This window comes from Galeopterus variegatus, unplaced genomic scaffold, assembly GCF_000696425.1.
Source record: "Galeopterus variegatus unplaced genomic scaffold, G_variegatus-3.0.2 Scaffold1165, whole genome shotgun sequence".
Lineage (NCBI taxonomy): Eukaryota > Metazoa > Chordata > Mammalia > Dermoptera > Cynocephalidae > Galeopterus > Galeopterus variegatus.
In genome coordinates, this window is record NW_007727276.1 from 259,850 (window position 1) to 270,803 (window position 10,954).

The following is a 10,954-nucleotide window of genomic DNA, read 5'->3' on the forward strand; positions in this document are numbered from 1 at the left end:
AGCACTGATGCCGCGGGTTCGGATCCAACACCAAGCCAAGGGCTGCAATCCCCTTACCAGTTGAAAAAAAAAATAAATCATCTAAGATTCTAGATCTTTTTAATTTTCAAATACATGTATTTGATATTATAAATTTCCCTTTGAGCACTCCTTTTGCTTTATCCCACAAAATTTGGTAAGTTGGATTTTAATTTTCACTTATTTTAAAATTTCTCTTTAGAATTCTTCTTTGGCCTTTGTATTATTTAGAAGTATGTTATTTAATCTCCATTTTTTTTATTTTTCAGCTATTTTCCTGTTCTTGATTTCTATTTTGTTTCTATTGTTGTTTTAGAACAAGTTTATATGATTTATGTCCTTTCAAATGTATGAATGTGTGTTTTATAGTCCAGCAAGTGGTCTATCTTGGTGAATGTTCCAAGAAAATATCTTTTCATGTTTGAAAATAATGAGTTGCACTGTAGCAGTGCGCCACCGGGCTGGCCCCAGGATGAAGTATTTTGTAAATGTCAATTAGGACCAATTGATAGTACTGTCCAGTTCAAATATTTCCTTACCAAGTTTTTGCTTACTGAGTCTGCTAACTGCTGATACAGGGGTATTGAAGTCTTCAGCTATAATAGCTGATCCATCTATTTCTTCTTGCAGTTCTACTAGTCTTTGCTTTATGCATTTTAATGCTTTGTTGTTAGGTGCATACACATTAGGGATTGTTATGTCTTCTTAGAGAACTGACCTATTTATCCTTAAGTAATGCCCATCTTTTTCTCTGATATTCCTTGCTCTGAAAGTCTGCTTTGTCTGTAATATAGCTACTTTAGGTTTCTTTTGATTAGTGTTAGCATGGTATATTTTTATTCATCCCTTTGCTTTTAACCTGTCTGTATCTTTTAATCTGTCTGTAAAGTGGGTTTCTTGTGGACTAAATATAGTTGGATCTTGTTTTTTTATCCACTCTGACAGTCTCTATCTTTCAATGGTGTATTTAGACCATTCACATTTAACATGGTTATTGGTATAGTTGAATTAATATGTACCATATTTGTAACTGTTTTCTATTCATTGCCCTTGTTCTTTGATTTTTCTGTCTTCTACTTTTTTTCCCACTTTTTATAGTTTTAATTAAGAATCTTACGTGACTTAATTTTCTCACCTGTCTTAGCATATGAATTATACTTTCTTTTGAAATTATTTTAATATTTGCCTTACAGTTTACAATACACATTTGCAAGTAATTTAACTCCACTTTCAAATAATCCTCTTCTATTTCTTTGGTAGTACAAGAACCCAATAACTGAGTGTCTTAGCCTGTTTGTACTGCTCTAACAGAATGCCTGAGACTGAGTAATGTACAAAGAACAGAAATTTATTTTTTCACAGTTCTGGAGGCTGGGACATTCAAGATCAAGGGCTAGCAGGTTCAGTGTCTGGTGGGGGTTCATCTTTGTTTTCAAGATAGCACTTTGATGCATTCATCCTCAGGGGAGGAATGCTGTGTCCTCAGATGGCAGAAGGTGGAAAGACAATAGGGATGAACTCCCATCATCCAGACCTTTCATGTCACTTACTCCAGAGCGAGGGAGGAGCCCTCATAACCTAATTATCTCTTAATGACCTCATCTCTTAATATCATCACATTGGCAGTACTTGAATTTTGGAGGAGACACATTCAAACCATAGCATGGAGTATTCCCCCGTCCTCCCTCTTGTCTGTTATAACACTGCTCTCATTCACTTATCCATAAACTATATCACCCAATAATTTTTTGCTATTATTATTTTGAACATGCTATTATATGTTAGATCAGTAAAGAATAAGAAAAATTAAATATTTTATTTTACCTTCATTTATTCCTGCTCAACAGTCTTATTTCTGTAGATCAGAGTTTCTCACCTATGTAGTTTTGCTTCTCTCTTGAGAACTTTTAGCATTTCTTGAAAGGGCAGTTTCTCTCTTAAGAACTTTTAGCATTTCCTGAAAGGAAGATTTACTGGCACCAAATTCCCTCAATTTTTGTTTGTTTGAGAAGGTCTTTATTTCTCCTTCACTTATGAAGGATAATTTTGCTGGATACAGAATTCTAGGTTGATGGGACTTTTTTTTTTTTTACTATTTTAAGTATTTCACTCCACTTTCTTCTTGTTTGCATGGTACCTGAAGGTAAATATGATGTGATCCTTACCTTGTTCCTCTATAGGTAAAAATTTCCCCCGTCTGGCTTCTTTCAAGATTTTCTCTTTATTTTTGACTTTCTACAGTTTTAATGTGATACATGTAGTGCAGATTTTTGTATATTCATTGTGATTGGTGTTCTGTGAGCTTCCTGGATCTGGGGTTTGGAATTTATCATTAATTTTGGAAAATTCTCAACCATTATTATTTCAAATTTTTCTTCAGTTCCTTTCTCTCTCTCATTTTAGAATTTTCATCACACACATGTTACACCTTTCATAGTTGTCACACAGTTCTTGGATACTCTGTTTCTCTCTCTCTCTCTCTCTGCTTTTTAGTTTGGGAAGCTTCTATTGACATATTTTCAAGCTCACTGATTATTTCCTCAGCTGTGTCCAGTCTACTGATGAACCATCAAAGGCATTCTTCATTTCTGTTACAGTGCTTTTGATTTCCAGCATTTAATAGAGATTCTTTTGAAGAATATTCATCTCTCTGCTTATATTGCGCATCTGTTCTTGTATGTTGTCCACTTTTTTCCATTAGTGACCTTAGCATATTAATCATAGTTATTTTAAGGGTCTGTTAATTCCAACCATACCTGCCATCAGCCATGTCGCAATATTGCACAGTAGATAAAAGCACAGACTCTGGAGATAGATTGCCTGTGTTTTAATTCTGCCTCTGCTTATCAGCTATGTAATCTTTAGCAGGGTGTATAAATTCTCTATACCTCAATTTCCTCATTTGCAAAATGAGAATACTCATAAAAATCTACCTCATATAGATCTTACAAGAATCAAATGAGTTAACACATGAAAAGCACTTAGAATAATTTCTGTGCAAAGTAAGCATTCTATATGTTACATGATGAAGATATAGCCATTTGTAAAATGTGCCAGCAAATCCCACCTGAGGGCCTTTCCCCTTGCTTTCCGGTCTGTTTGGGATGCTTCCCCCAGATGCCCACACAACTGGCTTCCTCCTTCATTCAGTCGCCATACAAGTGTCACTACAGCAGTGAGACCTTCCCTGAGCATCACGTATAAACACACAGCCCTTCCACTGCTGCTGTTCCCCTTAATCTGCTTTATTATTTTTCTATAGCAAGTATGATGATCTGACATATTATATATTTTATCATATGTTTTATTTTTTGTTGTTGATTTTTAGCCTCCTTCAACTTGAGTGTAGGCTGCATAAGTGTGGAGTCTGTCTTCAAAATTTAAAAAACTAAAATGTTTTTAGGGCAGTTTTCTCTATATTCATATAAGGAAGTGCTGTGTAGCCCCTTAAATTATGTTTTCTAAAAATGTCAAATGACACTGGCAACTGTTTATGTAGCGCTATCACACCTGTGCAAAAGCAGCCATATGTAAGTATGTAGGACTTCCAGAGATCACCTGAACAGGTGAGGGCACACAAGTGTAGAGACGATGACACATGGCCTGTGCCCAGGTCTGTCTGAGCTCACTGTCCTCTTCCCTAAGCCGCATTAATATTTTTTGACTTTCTCTTTCAGTATGAATACTTCAACGCTGTGCTGATCAATGAAAGGGACAAAGACGGGAACTTTTTGGAGCTGGGGAAGGAATTCATCTTAGCCCCAAATGACCATTTTAATAATTTGCCTGTGAACATCAGTCTGAGTGACGTCCAGGTGCCAACAAACATGTACAACAAAGGTAAGACTCCTTGCTGCTGCTCCTTTTAGAGGACAAAGAGTTGGGGGTTTGAGGAGCAGGATCTGGCTGCTTTTGGATATAGTGGGGATTTTTCTGAAGAACACATTTACAAGCTGAGTGTCAAGCATCAGCAGGACAGGTGAAGTGTGTGCGCATTCTGCCCGGAGACTCTGGGCTTGTTTCCCCCGCTGGTGTTTACATCAAGCTCTCTACCATGTAGTCTAGGGGCTGGTAAAAGCCAAATAGTAAATGTCTTTAGGCTTTGCCAGCTATTCAGTCTCTGTTGAAAACACTCAAACCTGCTATTCTGGCATGAAAGCAGCTGTAGACAACATGTATGTGAATCAGTGGGCATCGCTGTGTTGCAATAAAACGTTTTATCTACAAAAAGAGATGGCCCGATTTACCCTGGAGGCTGTCATTTCCTGAGCTCCGGTGGAGTCCCCCTCTCTTCTTCCTCTATTTCCTGGAGTTCCTGAAGTTGCAATGGAATCAATTGTGGTCTTTTCTGAGAGATCAAAGCAGCACAGAGCTTAACTGGGTTCCCTGTTTCCAGGCCGTGTCCCTCAAATCCAATCTTCACGTGGACACTGGAGTGCTTTTCTTGAAATTTTCATCTGCTCATTTGAGTTGGGATTATTGTGGCCGAGGGCTGGGCTCTGACATCAGATGGCCTCTGGCTAGACCCTGCATTCTACCTATTTCTGGCTGTGACCTTGTGTACATCATCTTATCTATTTAGATCTTAGCCTCCTCATCTCTGTGATGTGGATAATAATTTTGTCTGCCTCATGGGGTGGGTGTGAGGACTCCACGAGATGATGTTTATAAAGGATTTGAGTTGCTGTCAACATCTTCATCCTCATCATTACTGAGCAGGAGTTTGCTCTATGTTGTCATATCTGAAAGGCTCCTAAACAAAGATCTATCCTCCTAGAAATACAAATCTGAAAGCCGTGGCATCTTCAAAGTAAAATGTCTGCCCCATTGTCTGGCATCAAGGTTTCAGAGATTCCATCGGCTAGTTTCTGTCGCAGCAACCAGTTTCAGAATCACATAAGAGAGTGCAGTAGCCAAGAGCAAGGGCTATGGTGTGAATCCTGCTCTTCCCCTTGTGGGCTTTGTGATCCTAAGCAAGGAACTCTACCTCCCTGAGCCTCAGTTTCCCTCTTTGTAAAATAGGGATAAGGACACTGCCTTCCTCCGAGGGTTATTGAGAGGATATGAAATGATGGGCGTGTAGCCCTTAGCACAGCAGTAGCTCACAGAAAGTGATCAGTGCATTTTAGCCGTCGTCATTATTGGAAAATAACGTGAACATAAACTGTACTTCTGAGTTGTTCTAGGTCACTGTGTGAGGAGTTTGGCGAATAAAGACCTTCCAACTCACTGTCTCTGAAATATTTTTCTTGTGTCTGTTCTTTATGGCTGGATACCTAATCTGTTTTTCCTGGTGTACCTGTTATCCATCCTTAAGATTCAGCAGAGGCAGTACCTCATTCATTCATTGTTCTGACAGTTATCGGGGATCCCACGATGAACCAGACTCAGCCCCTCCTTCAGGGGGTTGGTTCACAGTTTAGTTGGGGAACACAGGTAATGAGCTAATTAGAACACTGTGTGTCATGTAATGGCCACAATTATGGAGAGCCAGGGGACAGTGGGGGCACCGAGGAGGGGACATGATTGCTTGCTCATGTGGGCAAGGTCACAAGTTTGTCTTCTTTCTCTCTTCTTCGTAGAGGAAGTGATGTCAGTCTAAACCGTCCCCAGAGAGCTCTGGACTGGGTCACATCCTGTGACCTCATCTTTACTTTGGACTCTTCCTTAGGGAACAAATGGAACCAAGCCTTAGAGGTCAGTCTAAACCGTCCCCAGAGAGCTCTGGACTGGGTCACAGCCTGTGACCTCATCTTTACTTTGGACTCTTCCTTAGGGAACAAATGGAACCAAGCCTTAGAGGTCTGAGCTCAGCTTTGTTTGGAGGAGTTTAGTCCTCCAGGATGATCTTGTCTGCTGAGACCTAAATGAAACAGCCTCTTTTTGTGCAGAATGGCTGCAAGAAAGCCATCTTCTTAGCATTAAATATGTTCTCAATAGAAAATGAGAAATTAACAAGATTTTACAGAGCAATTTCAGACATAAAACAATTCAAAATGATCTTTTAAAATATGACAGCTGCTTCAAGGTTGCTTGAGCCATTAGCACCATTATAGAGATTTTAATTGCGCCTTGAGCTTTAAAGGCCTAATTGTACCTTTCGATGCTAGCAACACACAAGTGACCTACATTGCCATTGATCACAGGCTGTAGAATTCTGTTTGCGAGGATTGTTAGGCAGAATCCTAATAGATCGCTTGAGCCATAGGAGGTAGGCAATGATATCGGAAGTCATTCTCAGCAGCCCTCACGGGGTCTGCATACTCCCCCACCCAGACTCGATGGTTGCCCAGCCTGGCTGAGGGGCATGAATCAGCATCAGCCAGGTGCTGCACCTCGTCTTAGTCCTGCAGTGAGTAGCCGCCCAAGGGAGAGGGGAGGGGACTTGAGGAAAATTCTTGTCTCCATTCTACCTAATTCAAACCAGCCACAAACAGCCTTTTTTCTTTCTAAGCTGCAGAAATCTATTTCATGTTTAGAAGGCCCTCTAGCTCAGATCTAGTTATTGATGACACGTACTCAAAACACATGCTCAGAGATTGGTCACTGGCTCTGTTGTTTCTGGGTTGGAACTCTTGCCTCCAGCAAAGGAAACCAATAAGGGCCATTCTCTCCTGGCAGCTTGGACCCCCGTGGGTACATAGCAGAGTGGTCTGATGCTTGCTTAGGAGCTACTGTGTGCTGTGTCCTTGGGCATAATTTCTAGTCCTACATGAAACCAGCTGGTAAACTACCTCCTTTCTGCAATCTGCTTTTCTCCTACCTGGCTGGGCCTTGGCAAGTGGCTTGTTTGGCCAGATCACCACTTGTCTCTGTGGTCAAGGTACCTTTCTCTTAAGCACTGAAAGAGACTGCAGCTTCTAAGTTGGTGACATGTGGGTGAGCTGTGCTGCCACCCACGGGAGCTCAAGGAGCCATATTCCTGCAGTCTTTAGAAATGTGTCTTAGATCCTTGGGTCTTAGAGCAGCAGCTTCTTCATGATGCCTCTTCAACAGATGTTTACTGGGTGGCTGCTCTGGCATCCCCAGCCTATAAATCTTACTATCTGGGTAACTTTGAAGACTATAGCAGCTGACACCATAAGAGCTGTGAACAATTCCATATCCTCTCTGAGTAAAGCATGAGGCAGGATGCTTTAGTGAGAACTGGCAGAGAATTGGTATAAAGCTGAACTCTTTTTAATTACTTTCTTGGCTGAAGTGGTGTAAAAGTCATATATATACAAACACAAACACATGCACCTACATACGTCTTATATGTAATATATATGTGTGTGAGTGTGTACGTATGTGCATATGGGTATATCTGTGTGTGCTCATGTATGTATGTATGAAACAAAATGCTCTGCTCTCAACCTGCTCCTTCCTTCCTGCTTTCTGTCTCTGTCCACCCAGGTGAGACCCCCTTCTGTTCACTGATCATACCTTTCTCTTTCTTCTATTCTATCTTGTCTATTCCTATTACCTCTGCTTCCCCCTTTCCTGCTTATCCAAATGCCCATTCTTAAAAACCAGCTCAGGTACAACCTCCTTAATTCCTTCCATCCTTCATTGTGTGAGTGACTGGTTATGCCTTAGTTCCAGCATTGCTTTGTTCTAGGAGTGCATTGCCTGCATTTTTCCTTCGCCACATGGAGTTCTCTGAGGGCAGGGGAGCCTGCTGGTTCAGCCTGGTGTCCCCCTTGGCCTCAGCCCCAAGCTCTTTACATACGGGTTTTGCACAGATGTTGGGTGAGGTTGGGAACGGTGATGGATGATGTCTGTGCCTCCTGGGCTGTGAGATGTCAATCAGTGCTGTTCTGGTCCCATGGTGCTTGCAAGCCACAGAAACATAGTCTGGCTGATCTAAATGGAAAAGAAACTTTTTGAAAGGAAAACAAAAGGTGGCTTATAGATTCTCCAAGAATGCTTAGAAAATAAGTCTTGGAAAATGGCTGGGAGTGAGGGAGGGAGTCAGGGGGCCAGAGTCACACCCGATAAGGACCCCACTGCCACTGTGGCTGCACACATCATCTGTGCCTGTGTAAAATGTCTGTGCTTCATCTTCCTCATCCATAAATTGGAGATGATAATGACAGTGATAGGGGGCCAGAGTCACACCCGATAAGGACCCCACTGCCACTGTGGCTGCACACATCATCTGTGGCTGTGTAAAATGTCTGTGCTTCATCTTCCTCATCCATAAATTGGAGATGATAATGACAGTGACCTGCCTCAGGGGGTTGTGTTGAGGATCAAACACTCAGAAGGATGCCTGGCACACAGTGGCCACAAATATTCAAGCATTCTGGTTTGAAGGTAGGTGTTCCTTCAAAATCCATATGTTGAAACCTAATCACTAAGGTAAGGATATCAGAGGTGGGGCCTTCAGGATGTGATTAGGTGCTGGATCTCCAAGACTAAGGGAGCTTGTTGTCCAAAGGGGCTGTGGAGCAGGACGGGGGGCTGGACCTCAGCCGCTCCTCTGTGGGAAGTCAGAAAGGAGGCTACGGAGTCAGGTGATGAGAGGTTGCAAGAGCCATCAGGAGATTATGGAAACCATGGGGACAGGGAAAATATGCTGGACAGCTTTTGTGGAAAGAGGTCAGCAGTAGAACCCTGGGACCATACACACAGAAGAGGAGGGAGAAAAAGGAGTCATGGAAACCATGGGGACAGGGAAAATATGCTGGACAGCTTTTGTCGAAAGAGGTCAGCAGTAGAACCCTGGGACCATACACACAGAAGAGGAGGGAGAAAAAGGAGTCCAGAGCCAAGTTTGGAGAAAATCCAAGGGAGAGGAATGGTATGGGGCCCAAGACGAGATGGCTGCGGTGAGAGCCCTGGGCCTTTTGGCCCCAGACAGCAAGCTCCAGTGAGAATGACAGCCCTGTGAGGACAGCAGCCCCAGCATGCTACCTGGCACGTGGTAGAAGCTCAATAAATACTTGTTGCAAGGTGAGGGGGTGAATGAAGATTGCAAATAAACACTCCTTCCACTTTGTTCTCACACAGATGAAGAAAAGACAGGGAAGTAATCCAATGTCAACTCCTCCTCCTCCCCTGGTAGTGGAGAGCATCAGGGAAAGGTGGACTGCCCCTGCAGAGGGGAGGGAGGCGTGAATTGCAGGACACAGCCTAGACCACTCCTTCATCTTCTAGACTTCCCCAGCCCCCGAAAATGAAAATAGCTCCAGGAAAAGGAAGACCCATAACTGCCGTGGTAGAGTCCGAGAAATCAGTCTGCCTGTTAAAATCCAATAGGTTCTCCTGAAATGCCCAGGGAAAGGGTAAGGTCTGATGAGGTGGAACTGGGTCCCCTGCTTAAAAGCACAGTATGTGTGCTGCCTCGGGGACGGGCAGGATCGCTGGGTTTGGATCTGTCAGATGTCTCAACCTATTTTTCAACTGTTGGGTTTGATAAAATGCAAAATGCATTTTGCCAAACACTTTTCCCCTTAATTACATGTGTGTATTTTAAGGGAAATTTAATCCATATGTTTCTGATTCGTTTACACGGAAATCATTAAAATGTTTTCTAAGAGCTATTTGATGTGCAAGAGGGCTCACAAACCTTTTAAAAAGCTGTTTAAAATTTTTTGCTTTCTTTTTGTTTCTTTTCCCTCTGCATATGCTCGTGTGTGTATCATATGCTTGTGTGCGTATGTGAGAGAGAGAGACAGAGAGAGAGAGAGAGAGAGAGAGAGACTGCAAATGAGCAAGAATGATTGACCCCAGGATGTCAAAGACAAATTCCATCTCTAAATGGTTTTTCTCCTCGGGATTCTGAGCTGAAGCATTTGGAGTAGGCTCGAGTCTTGCTTCCATGTCTGTCTCCCTTCCCTAACTGAATATACTGGTGGTGTGGCCATAAATTGGAGTCAGGAGTCAAGGTCAGAGGAATTAGGCCAGAGTACACCGCGTTGGTCCTGGAGAGAGACACTCAAGAACCTCCCCCGGCACGGCCGTGGTGCCCACGGTTCTCACCAGGGCCCAGTGAAGCATCTGATGCTGGAGTTCGGCTTTTCAGGAACCCCTGTTCCATCAGTGTGGGCACAACAGGGCTGAGGTGTTGGCAAGACACACACTAGGTAGTGCCACTGCAGTGACTCCACAGTTGCCATCCCATAGTACTCATAGTGTTTCTCTTTGTGTCTAGAGACTGTATTTTTATATCACAGAATAACTACCTCTGACTGAAAATTTACAGTTTGGGTGGCTGAGTTTAAGTTCTGTTGGCAGTTCCTTTGCACTTCGAGTGTGTGTATGTGCACACCTACATTAGCAGGTCTGCATAGACATGTGTGAGTGTACACACAGGGTGTGTCTGTATTTTCTCAGAAGTGGTGTTAGTGGAAGGAGGGTGTCATGTGGCCCTTCGTGGCCCCGCAGCCTATGCTTAGGCTTATGTTGAGCCTGGAAGTTGCACCTGATGAACAAATGAATGGATGGAGGAGCGGGTGGATGAATGAGTGCATTACTTACCAAGGGCCCCACTCTGTTCTGAGCACTTTAACTTCATTATGTCATTGACAACAACCCCCTGTGCTGGTGGCTACAGAGGGGACCACTGTCCTCCAGGGTGAACCTGCCACAGTCTTTGCTCTAGAGTCGGGTACAGGGACATTACATGGGGTCAAACTCAAAGGCATCACTTTTGTGCCAGTTGATTGTTTCCCAGAATGCAGATGGGAAAGGAGTTTATACCTCCCACCAAAGGCTCTCTGAAACACTCTTGGTGTCCCCCTGGACCTCTTCACCTGGCCACTGCTCTGTGTAGTCCCCATCACCTCTGTTTGGTCCACCGAGAGGCTCTTTCCAGTGCCCCCAGGGAGTCTTTGGAGAGTGACAGGCCTGGACTTGCATCCCAGTTCTGCAAGTCCCAGCTTGGTGGACTGGGAAAATATTTCACTTTCTGAGGCTCCGTTTCTTCATGTGTAAGGTGAGCATTAAAGGA

The 10,954-nt window shown here is 43.1% G+C and overlaps 1 protein-coding gene across 1 annotated transcript in view; it reads left to right on the top strand.

The window, feature by feature from the left end:
- Positions 1 to 10,954, top strand: part of LOC103592515 (voltage-dependent calcium channel subunit alpha-2/delta-3) — a gene marked incomplete at both ends in the record, with an annotated part of 280,594 nt that overhangs the window by 146,966 nt on the left and 122,674 nt on the right. The window contains one exon of the mRNA XM_008575267.1: positions 3,696 to 3,858. Within this exon, the coding sequence (XP_008573489.1) occupies positions 3,696 to 3,858 (163 nt within the window). The remainder of the gene's footprint in view (positions 1 to 3,695; positions 3,859 to 10,954) is intronic.